Source organism: Balaenoptera borealis, assembly GCF_965194805.1.
Source record: "Balaenoptera borealis genome assembly, chromosome: 1".
In the NCBI taxonomy this organism is placed as follows: Eukaryota; Metazoa; Chordata; class Mammalia; order Artiodactyla; family Balaenopteridae; genus Balaenoptera; species Balaenoptera borealis.
Window position 1 is genome coordinate 181,742,996 of NC_138860.1, and position 12,352 is coordinate 181,755,347.

At 41.5% G+C, this 12,352-nt stretch overlaps 1 protein-coding gene across 5 annotated transcripts in view; it reads left to right on the forward strand.

Moving 5' to 3' along the window:
- FBXO42 (F-box protein 42) overlaps positions 1-12,352 on the forward strand; it is an 89,429-nt gene that overhangs the window by 47,013 nt on the left and 30,064 nt on the right. For all 5 annotated transcript variants that reach the window (XM_082393665.1, XM_082393663.1, XM_082393662.1 and 2 more), the window contains one exon: positions 8,850-8,984. In XM_082393665.1, the coding sequence (XP_082249791.1) occupies positions 8,850-8,984 (135 nt within the window). The remainder of the gene's footprint in view (positions 1-8,849; positions 8,985-12,352) is intronic.

The window sequence follows — 12,352 nt, forward strand, 5'->3', positions numbered from 1 at the left end:
TGAGAGCACCGAGTCCTAACCACAGGGCCGCCAGGGAATTCCCGATACCATTTTATTCTATTAGTGATTTATATCCCTCCATCAAAGTGAGACTGAGATGTGATCTATCTTAGGCCACAAAAGCTGTATTTATTAATGGTTTTACATAAAGAAAGTTCATTGAGAGGAGAGGGAAGCCGCTTAGAAAGTTCTCAGAATCGCTGCTTTAGTTATATTACTTCTGTATTCAGAAACCTTCAGGACTTCCCTGGTGGCGCAGTGGTTAAGAACCCGCCTGCCAATGCAGGGAACACAGGTTTGATCCCTGGTCCGGGAAGATCCCACATGCCGTGGAGCAACTAAGCCTGTGCGCCACAGATACTGAGCCTGTGTTGTAGAGCCTGCGAGCCACAGCTGCTCAGCCCGTGTGCCACAGCTACTGAAGCCCACATGCCCACAGCCCATGCTCCGCAACAGGAGGAGCCACTGCAGTGAGAAGCCCGCGCACCGCAACTAGAGAAAGGCTGCGCGCAGCAACGAAGACCCAACGCAGCTAAAAATAAATTAATTTAAAAAAAAGAAAAAAAGAAACCTTCAGTGTCTATCCAGTGCCCACAAGATAAAAACTTAGTCTTATATTTAAAACCCTCTTTAAGTTGGCTTATTTCTAAATTACCACTTCATCTCCCAACTCTTCCCAAGAGCTCTCCTCTTTCAAGTTGTCACTTTGCTGTACTTGATTCTTCCTCTCTAGAGTATTCCCATCCACTTAGCTGAAGCCTGCTTTTCCTTGAAAACTGTTGAAGTTCTAGCTCCTTTGGGAAACCTTTTCTCAACTCTCTAGCCCACAGAAAAATTTTTCCTGTTCTGAGCTTATGTCTGGAATACTAATTTGGCACTTAACTCACATTGTCTTTCATTGTTAACTTGTATGTTTGTGTCTTTTTTTTTTTTTTTTAAGCCATATTTTGAACTCTTGAGGGGAAGGAGAGTTATTGGTTATCCATGTTGTGTAAAAATTACCTGCAGACTTAGCAGCTTAAAATAACATTTATTATCTCACAGTGTTCCTGAGGGTCAAGAATTTGGGAGTGGCTTAGCTGGGAGGTTGTGGCTCAGGGTCTCTCATGAGGTTGTCGTCAATCTGTCAGCTGGGGCTACAGTCACCTGAGGGCCTGACTGGGGCCCGGTGAATCTGCTTCCAAGCTCACTCAGTAACTGTTGATAGGAGACTCAGTTCTTTACTACATGGACCTCTCCATAGAGCTGTTCACAACTTGCCAGGTGACTTCCCACAAAATGAGTGATCTGAGAGAGAAACAGAGACAGACACTAAGACAGCAGCCAAGGTATCTTTTACAGCCTAAATCGCTGAAGTGAATACCATCTTTTCTGTTCTATCCTATAAGTCACACAGGGATTGACCAAGGGTGTAACACCAGGAAGTGAGGATCCTTCGAGGCCTCTTGGTGGTTGACTACCCCAGACCATATGCTGTACTCTCATATCCAGAGGAGAGTTCAGTAAATAATAACTCATCATTGTCTTTGAATTGGATCTAAATAGATCAAAGGAATGGGTCAAACTAGTTGCTGTGATTTCAGTTCTCTCAGGGAGCTATTTTTGTGCTGTTGTAAATCCCCTGGAGCAGTAGATCTCAAAGTGTGATTCCTGGACTTTGGGGGAGGAAGGCATCTATGAGACTCTGGGGGATCTGTGAAGTCAGAACTGGCTTCATTTGTTTTAATCTGTGAGTGTGTGGTAGTGAAGAACACAGTGGTCACTAGAGTAGTTGAGTTCCCTTACCTTGAGTCATACACAGGCTGCAGCAGTTTTCCCCAGCATTGCTTTGGCACCGTTAGTGCACATGTCGACACAGTGAAAAAAACAATAAATTACTACTTCTACAACTACTACTACTACTAGTACTCATTATTATTATTATAAAAGTAGTTTTGAAAGAGTCTCAAATGTTTTCAGGAGTCCACAGACCACACTTTGATCTTCACTGCAATAAACTATACATGAGTCCTTGCTGAGAACATTTAATGAAATTACAGGAGAATCCATATTAGATCCAGTATTTATTGTTGAGGGAGGCGTAACTTCAGTTACCTACAGATGATTGGAATGAGAAGCAAAGAGGAGATTTCTAAAGACAGGACTTTTTTTAGGATGGTGTTTGGAAACAAGTAGTTTTAGAACCCTAAGTGAGGGAAATCAAATGAATCAGGGTAAAATTGAAACTAGAATAGGAAATAGGGGTGAATAATTATCATAGAAACAGTGTGGCTTTCTGATGAGAGGGAAAAAAATATTTTTCAGTTAACTAGCTTTCGAAAAAGAGTATTACCACAAAATAGAGGCAGTTTTTTGAAGGGGAAATAGAAAGGAATAGTACTGTGAGTAAGCTCACAGAAGCTCAGAGATTGGTGGGTTTTGATACTTGTTTTTGCTTAAAATTTATTTTCATTTCCTTACTTGGTATTTTCATTTCCTTACTTGATGTCCAAGAAAAGGTGTCTCACTGTCTTTCGTTGTCTCTTTCGGTCTGTCTCTTTATTGTTTTCTTCCATCAGTCTCTACATGCTATCTAACTGGCAAACTGAAGAGGATTATTACAGGGAATGGGCAGTTTTCAAAATAGGTTGAAAACAAGGCATTCCTTTAATTTTTTTCCTTAGCTCCTTCAACTTCCATCTCTATATTTCTCCCTTTAGCTCTATTTTATTCCGTGTGCCTAACTCATGTTGAGCTTGAGATCCACATTTCCAGTTCTTTGCTCATACTGCCACAGATTCATAGATGTTTCATATTTAGTGAGCCAAAAGTAGAATTCAGTAGTTTCCCCCCAATTTTCTCCTCTCTCTAATTTAGTTAATGGCATTATCATTCTCTCAATTATACAAGCTTGAAATCTTGGATTAATCCTCAATTCTTCTCCCTCCCTCAACAACAAAAGTCAAATCTTGTTGTTTCTGTTCTATCTCTGCAATCTCTCTCATATCTTTCCTTTTACCACCCCCACCATTACTCACACTTATGACTTAATCATTCCATCTTCCCTAAATCTTTTTTTTTTTTTTTTTTTCTAAATCTTTTCTTTCTTTCTTTCTTTCTTACTTTTTTTGGCCGTGGCATGCGGGATCTTAGTTCCCCAACCAGGGATCGAACCCGCGCCCCCTGCAGTGGAAGCGTGGAGTTTTAACCACTGGACCACCAGGGAAGTCCCCCTAAGTCTTTTCTAAACGATCTTCTTGCCTTTCGTCTGTCTTCATCTGAACCTGGTCTAGACACTTTGCAGCCATCTCCAAAACTGGGGACAGTGCCACCTCTTAGGGCATCTGGAAATGTGTAAGGCCATTGTTTATTGTCTTGACTGGAAAGTACTACAAGCAGTTAGTAGGCAAGGACCTACTTGGGTTGCTAAATGTGCGGTGAATGGGATGATCCTGCACGCAAAGAATTGACTTTCTCAAAATGACAGGAGCTCCTGTCGGGAAACACTGCAAATCTGTACCATAAAACCAGCCTTGTCACTCCTCTGCCAAAAAGCCTGAGCCTTTTTGCACCGCATGTAGAAGTTTCCACCCCACCTGGCATTCACCAAGCCTACCTTTTCAGCCTGACTCACTGCTGCATCCTTACACAGCCAGGCTCTACCCACACGAGATTCCTTGTTTGTCTTAAACTTCCCTACCTCATGGCTTTGCTTGGATGCCCTGATTTCATTTTCCGTTCCCCTCCCATTCCTCTTTCGCCCCTAGACTTGTTCGCCCCATGTTAATTGATTGAAAATGTCCTGACCTCTAAAACCCATCTTGTAGACAAAGCCAAAAGCCACCTTCTTTCACACTACTCTCAAATTCCCCACCATGGAGATTAAGCTCTTCTCTTTTTCTGCTTATACTCCTTTAATACACTCTTCATACCTTCTTCTTAATGTTTATTACCATCTGTCTTTTACCATAATTATCTGTGTAAGAGAGGCTGCATGCAAAGGAAGAACATTATTAGACTAGGGAAGCAAATTCCTTGGCTCCTCTAATCCACAATTTCCTCATCTGTAAAATGCGTATGATAAATTCTCTTTATGCCACAGAGTTGCTAGGAAATTTAATTGAGGAAACACTTGTAAAAATACATTTTAACCTGCAAAATTATCGGACGATGATGATGTCTCCTCCACAAGATTGCTGTCTACTTGAGGACAGCCAGGCTCCATGTCTTAGACATCTGTGCACCTTTCACAACACCAGGTTCATAGTTGACATCTATTCTGTGGAATTGTGTAACAAAGATACGAGCGATAGAGCTTCTTTCTTATGTAAAAGTCTGGGACAAAAAAATGCAGGGAAAGTAAAATGAAGCCAGTTCTCCTGGTTATTTGATGAGTGTGTGCATGGCCAATCATGCAATCCTTGGTTAAGGTAGAATGTCCCTTTCAGATCGACATAGGGGTCTGTTGAATCCCCAGCATTATGTTTTGAAAAACCTTTTAGTGTTTAGGCTCCAAATATGGTCAGGTCATTCCATACACTTGCTAATCTTGCTCCTGCAATAGCCAGCAGGCCCAGACTGGATAACCAACCTTTCTTATTCCATAGTTACGTAATTACAGGCCTTATCAAGTATGTCCTGGCTTGTAGATGTGAGACACATGACAGCATAGTCTCTAAGCATGGGATAAATGCCTCAGGACCTTTCCCTGGAGACAAGTGAGGGAACAAGAGAATTTAACCTCTGAAAGTGCAAAAATTAGAGTTCAGTGAACATTAACCTAGTGACTACCAGGCACCATGGAAAATATGAAACAACTGGAAGACCTTGAACTTCAGAGGATTGTAATATAGTAGGAAAATATTCAGAACACTGAGGAACTCTTTGCTTGTTGTGGGTGTAATTGTCCATATTTGACTTGTCTTCGAGTAGGGATTATTAGATTTTTTTTTTTTAATTTATTTTATTTGTGGCTGTGTTGGGTCTTTGTTTCTGTGCGAGGGCTTTCTCTAGTTGCAGCGAGCGGGGGCCACTCTTCATCGTGGTGTGCGGGCCTCTCACTGTCACGGCCTCTCTTGTTGCGGAGCACAGGCTCCAGACGCGCAGGCTCAGTAGTTGTGGCTCACGGACTTAGTTGCTCCGTGGCATGTGGGATCTTCCCAGACCAGGGCTCGAACCCGTGTCCCCTGCATTGGCAGGCAGATTCTCAACCACTGCGCCACCAGGGAAGCCCGGGATTATTAGATTTTAACTTGAGGTATGTGACTTGCAATAGTTGTTCGTGGAGCAGTCAAGCACATTTCAGAAAGCTTGAAGAGATCTAGCAGTTGGAATAATCACATTCTCAATGTTATTTCTTAGCAGAGTAGTCATACCGTACTACGAAAGGTAGCTTGTATAGCACATTCCAGTGGTCTAGATGTTCTGAAAGGAGAATGTTCTGTTTGGGTGGAGAACTTTGGTAAAAGGAAGTATTTACTTGAGCAGTGGTATTTGCTTAAATTCTTAATTTTTTCTGAAAGGCTTATTGAACTTGGGTCCCCAACCCCCACCCAGACCAACATGTACGCATCTTAAATAAAAATAGGCAAACAGAGTTCAGTAGGATGCTTAAAATATTTGAGTGTATTATTGATGGCTGTTTCTCATTCCCATTATATCTGAGTTCTAAACATAGCTGCCTAAATTGACTCCCTTCCTCTCCAAGCTTTGTTGATAATGACTGCTGGATATTGAAACTACAGTGTGTGAAACTTGTCGTTTCAGTCCCATTAGCTTTGCATAGGGTTTGGGCTGTACCTTCCTCTTCCAGAAACCTTTGTTTGCTCAAAGAGAAGCAGGAAAATGCCAATTGCCTTATTTTAGTATAGGATTAAAATACACGTGGTAAGGACCTCATGGGGCCCAGCTGCTGGCTAGGTTTTCAGTCCAAATAGAGAAGAAGAATGTTTGCTACCTCTTTGAAAAATAAAGGCGCTGTGCTTTTTTGCTACACGAAGGAAGCAGCTGCCAAGAGTTGATCTTTGAGGAATAGTGGGACATAAATGAGCTACTGACTCTTTTAGTTATGAAATCATGGATTTGTCTTATTAAACATTGTTATAATGAACATCAGTTAAGGTTTCAGAAGCCAGCGGACATTGCTAATTTCTGTTCTGGGGTTATGGATTATCAGGTGGAAGAGAATGTTCTTTTATGCCAGGCACCAGTCAGTTCAATTCAAAATTGCCCCAGTTTGTTGGGAGTAGCTAGTTCAAGAAGGTATGTATGAGAAGACCAAGATTCCTGAAGCTCACCTCCTTTAGTGGAGATTAAAGTGTGGCTTCAGTAATTATCCTTTTTGTTTGTTTAATGTCATCTAACTTGATCCTTTGTTATTTGCAGTTCTCAACAAACCTGAAACATGAGCAGTGGACTTACATAGGGTTTTACTTCTTTTTTTTTCTTCTTCTTTTTCCTTTGGGCCACGCTGCTTGCGTGATTGAACTTGGGCCATGGCAGTGAAAGCACAGAGTCCTAACCACTGGACTGCCAGGGAATTCCCAGGATTTTACTTCTTAATAGACTTTCTTATTGGGATGTTAATTAAAAAACTGATTTAGATATGGATTAGAAGTTATTTTCAAAGGCAAAGAAAGTCAGTAGGAAAAAAAAGGGGGATGGGGGAATTACCTGGCAGTCCAGTGGTGAGGACTTGGTGCTTTCACTGCGGGGGCCCAGGTTTGATCCCTGGTCAGGGAACTAAGATCCCACAAGCCTCAGGGCACAGCCAAAAAAAAAAAAAAAAAGGAAGAAAGTCAGTGGAAAGTGTAAGATCATTTAAACCTTCATATACCATTGTAGCATGTTTGAGTTCTGGGAGTAATTAAGTATTTTGCAGATGTGAGCCTGTTGATGATTAAATGGTATTTCATTTCTTCACATCTCTAGTTTCTTTAATTTCTTTGTTAATTTGAAAAGTCTGTAGCTCCGTTATTGCACCGTGTCAGAGGTCAGATTTTTTTTTTTTTAAATAAACTTTATTTATTTATTTATTTTTGGCTGCTTTGGGTCTTCGTTGCTGTGCGCCGGCTTTCTCTAGTGGCGGCGAGCAGTGACTACTCTTCATTGCGGTGTGCAGGCTTCTCATTACGGTGGCGGTGGCTTCTCTTGTTGCAGAGCACGGGCTCTAGGCACGCGATTTAAGTAGTTGTGGCTCAGGGGCTCTAGAACGCAGGCTCAGTAGTTGTGGCGCACGGGCTTAGTTGCTCCGCCGCATGTGGGAACTTCCTGGACCAGGGATCAAACCCGTGTCCCCTGCATTGGCAGGCGGATTCTTAACCACTGTGCCCCCAGGGAAGTCCCAGATGTTTTGGATTTACTCCTTCCACTGGCTGAGATTACTGGGTGTAAGTGACTGAACACATTGCTTTTATTATCTCTTAACAAATCCAATTTTTGGACTTGGCTTTCCTAGTGTAGAGAGTCCTTAAAGGCCTATCAAGTGGGCTGAGTTAAGAAAAAATAAAAAAGGAGGGTTATTCCCAGAGCTAGTATATATCACAGAGGTAATTATAGCAGTGGTGTTTCCCTTTTTCTGAACTTGAATAAGTGGTGCCAGAGTTCAGAAGCGATCTTAGAAACAGTGGTGTGCTAAACTGAACAAGACCTACAGATAAACTGGATGATCACTGAAGCCATGCACTAAGTGGGTTGAATCTCTGAATTTCTTTTCCCTTTCCCCTTTCTTTTATGTGACGCTTAACTGTTTTCGCCTAGTTTCACATTGAGAGGTCTGTTTTTCCCAGTGGTATGCATGAAATGAATGAAGTTTGGCTCAGCCCTTTTCCTGAAATACAAGATGGTAAATGCAGGACTGGAAGGAGCATGGTCATCTTTTGCAAAGGACAGAGGCTGAATGAACGTTCCAATGGGAAGCAAGGTGGCAGAGCTTAGCTTCCATGTCTCTTGTCTAGACTCTGGCTCTGGTCTTTCTGGTTTTAGGGGAACAGCCCCTCTCACAGTCATTGACTCTTTTCTTCGGAATAGTGCCCATTGGTGAGGTGTATATAATCACCTAATTAAAAAGGCTTTTCTTAGAGACCTTGGTGCTTTTTAACTGTTACTTACTGCATTGGTTTTCTATTCAGCACCAACCAGTCGGCCTTGGTGGCTTTTGGATACACACCTAGGAGCTTAATGACCTTCATGTTTTTTCTCTCAGTTGTTTGGGGACCATACTACTTCTGAGATTGCCGAGCTACATTGGCTCTGTATGTGTGGTTACTTTATGGCATTGATTAAAATTGTTTTCTTTTCTTTTGAAATTTTAAATTTTATTTATTTATACATACAGCAGGTTCTTAAAATTGTTTTCTGTCATTCTCTTTCATATAAAGTCTTGTTATTGTTTTGTGCCTCATGTTTCATTTGAAAGCAAAAGCAGTAAGAGGAGGACGGGTGGAGAGAAATGGGAGGACAGAGTACTTCTGTTAGCGCTGACTATCTTCGCCTAGCCCTAGATGATAATGGTGCAGATTTAGATTAATTATGCAGCTGTGCTGAAATTTCACTCATTGAACACCCTTAATCTGAATTCTTGTGTTCTCTTGCTAGGATTATACTGTCTTATTTAATGATATCATTGTCAGTTTGCTTAGTGTGCTCAGAAATAACATAACGTTTCCGTAGCTTTTCTCTGGTCCTTATTTTAAAGGTTAATGTGATATTGATCAACCTGAAGACAGGAGGCTGGTTACAGAAAGGTTGATACCTGGGAACAACTGCGGAATGTGTGAAATAATTGATCTTTGAAAGATATGGGCTATAGTTAAGGTTTAGAGTGGCTTCAGAATTAGACATCAGTTATTCATTTATTGTTTTCTTTCTAGGTGCGTGCTATTATGATGCTAATCAGTCTATGTATGTGTTTGGAGGCTGTACCCAGAGCAGCTGCAATGCTGCCTTCAATGACCTCTGGAGACTTGACCTAAATAGCAAAGAGTGGATCCGACCTTTGGCTTCAGGTAAGAGAGAAAATGCTGATCTTTGCTTCCTTATCAGGTAACTCCCTTTGTGTGGAAACTCTACCTGATCTTTTAGGTGTTGGTCTCAAGAACAGATTACTGGGGCCCCAGATCCTTTGTCAAATCTGCTTGTAAATGCTAAGAGTAATACGCTTGTGTAAGGTCTTTGAATTTTTTTTAAATTATACCTTATCATTAGTATTGGTACCCTGCCAAAATTGCTGTACTACTGTGTGAATTCATTTGTGTGGTTTTCTGAAGTACTTGTACAGGTGTGATATGTTCTTTGGTATGAAGTTGAAGTAAGAGCAGAAGCACAGTCGTGAGAACTGTAGTTGACTGACAGAAGCTATTGTCCCAGGGCTAAGATCTCTGAATATCTTGTTGTTGCCAGCTCAGGTATTTGGGGTGTGTATGGAACATGCCTCTGCTGGTTACTTTTAACAACTCAGGAGTGTGGGAAGATTCCACAGTAGGTACATTCCTGCACAGTCCCACTATGCCAAAATTCTGGCAGAAAGAAACTAGATTATTTTCTCTTTTGACCTAAACTTTCTTGGGGAAGAAACACACACACACACAAATTGTTTTTGCACTCACGAGGCGGGACAGTTTGAAAAGGCACAGTTATAAGATTGGAGGGGCTGGTGTGATGGAGAAATAGAGTCCACTGAGTATAAAGTATTCTGCTAGATTTGTTGGCAAGCTCTTCCCAAACATTCTTCATTGGCTTTTCAAGGTTGGAATTCACTCTAGGACTAAGGAGGCTTGGGTATCCCTTGGGCAGATTCCATACTTATTTAGGTCTTGATTTACTTTGATTACTAAACGGAAGACAACATGGTGTATTAGAAAGGTCACTGGACTAAGAGTGAGGAGACATGAGTTTCATTTCCTGGCAAAATCACCAGTTCTCCATGTAACTATGAACAAGTTACCATATCTTTCTGGGAGAAATATGGAGGAGGAGCAGAAGATTCTGTTTTTAAATGGGTCGGGAAAGCTGGTTTATGTTTCATTTATTTCTGTAATGACTACTGTGAATGTCTAGGCCAGGGGCTTAAAATCATTTCATGAGAAGAAGCTACATTTTGCTTCCCCAAAGCTGTAAGTTCCTGTTTCTTTCCTCTGCAATAGGCAAATATAGGAGGGAGGAGCATACTGACAGTGGATAGTCACAAGTGGGGCTGGGTTTTGTACAGATGAAATTCTTTTAAATTATTGGAAAGATAAAGAGATGTTAATCATTAAAATTTTTTGAAGATTAGTAGTATTTTAGAGCCTTCAGAATTTTGTACTTCGGAGCATTTCCTTTTCTAGCACTTTGTCCTTTATTGTACTTAATGCAACATTGGTTAAAATTTAGAATCACAGATTCTAAAATGCAGAGGGTCTTTTTGGCTTAAACATCCTACTGCCATTGCACTTGTTGTCCAGGCCCCATTTCAGAGTAGCTTTGATGTTCCAGTCACAAAATACAAATACTGCCTTCCTCTGTTTTGTAACCAAGTTTTATGCCTTTGATAATTTGGCATGGGTGTTGCTCTTTCTTGTAGACGTGGAGCTCTGGACCTTCATAGCCTGTTGGCATCTACTTTGCTTATTTTTCCTTATTTCTCCCTATAAGATAGACATGGGATGTTTTGTTGTTGTTAACTACTAAGTTTAAAGGCAATGCTTTGAAATCCCCAAGGTAGAAGTATCAGAGAAGTAACTGACTTTTTGTAATTCAGAGTCTACAACGGATCTGAATTTTTTTTATTATTATTATTATTTTTTTTTTTAGCTGGGTCGGGTCTTAGTTGCAGCACGTGGGATCTTCTCATTGTGGTGCAGTATCTTCGTTGTGGCGCACAGGCTTCTCTCTAGTTGTGGCGTGCAGGCTTCTCTCTAGTTGTGGGACGCAGGCTCCAGAGTGCACGGTCTCTCTAGTTGCGGCACGGGCTTAGTAGGCCTGCGGCATGTGGGATCTTAGTTCCCCAACCAGGGATCGAAACAGCGTCCCCTGCGCTGCAAGATGGATTCTTAACCACTGCACCACCAGGGAAGTCCCCGGGATCTGATTTTTAAAACATACAGTGTTACCCAAGTCTTAAGTTTCTCGGTAAAGAAAAAAATCGCCATTAAAAAAAAAAAAAAAGTTAGACTGTTCCCTTTTATAAAACATATTAGCTCCTGAATGTTTAAAAGTAATTTTCTAACAAAATGTCTCAAAGAATCTAGTTTCTGCTTCACTCTAATCTACAATTAGAGCCTAGTTTTAGAGGGGGGGAAACTGAGCTTCTTGAAAGTCTACTTTAAAAAAAAAAAAACAACACAGTAATTTAATAAAGAGTCCTATGAGATTCTCATTTAGGCAGAAATCCCATGGGAAGATTGCCTGGGGAAATGTTTCTATATGCTGTCATGAGTCGCAACCAAAATTACTTCCTAACTGAAACATCAGTGAGTCTTTCTGAATAAAACACAGTTGTTGGTATGTCTTGGTGTGCCTGACTCACCCATTTTAGTGCATGGTGGTGGGTAAGTTAGATGGTAGCTGAGGGGAGGGTGCTACCCCCACCCTTTGGTACCAGATGTGACGTCTTCTAGCATTTGAGTGTTTGCAAGTGATGGGTATCTAGGGTGATAGTTTCAACAGTGGTCAGTCTTCAAAAGTGTAGCTCTTTGGAAAAGAGCATCAAAAAACAGTGGAACAGTTTGGGTTAGGAGCAGAATCTTGATAAAGAATGCTACTGTATCAGGTATCTTTTTACATGTGTATTTGGTTTTATTGCAGATGAGACTGGAGCATCTCATTTTGGTTGGTGTCTTAGCACAGGCTGCCATAACAAAATACCAAAGTCTGGGGGGCTTTAACAACAGAAACGTATTTCTCACAATTCTGGAGGCTAGGAGTCTGAGATCAGGGTGCTGGTGAAGGCTCTATTCCTGGCTTTCAGAGAGCTAGTGAGCTTGCTGTGTCCTTACACGGCAGAGAGTGAGTTCTGGTATCTCTTCCTCTTTTTTTTTTTAAATTTTAATTCTTTTCTTTTTCTTTTTATTTATTTATTTATTTATGGCTGTGTTGGGTCTTAGTTTCTATGCGAGGGCTTTCTTCAGTTGTGGCAAGCGGGGGCCACTCTTCATCGCGGTGCGCGGGCCTCTCACTATCGCGGCCTCTCTTGCTGCGGAGCACAGGCTCCAGACGCACAGGCTCAGTAATTGTGGCTCACGGGCCCAGCTGCTCCGCGGCATGTGGGATCTTCCCAGACCAGGGCTCAAACCCGTGTCCCCTGCATTGGCAGGCAGATTCTCAACCACTGCGCCACCAGGGAAGCCCTCTTCCTCTTTTTATAAGAGTATCTAAGCCTAATTATCTCCCAAAG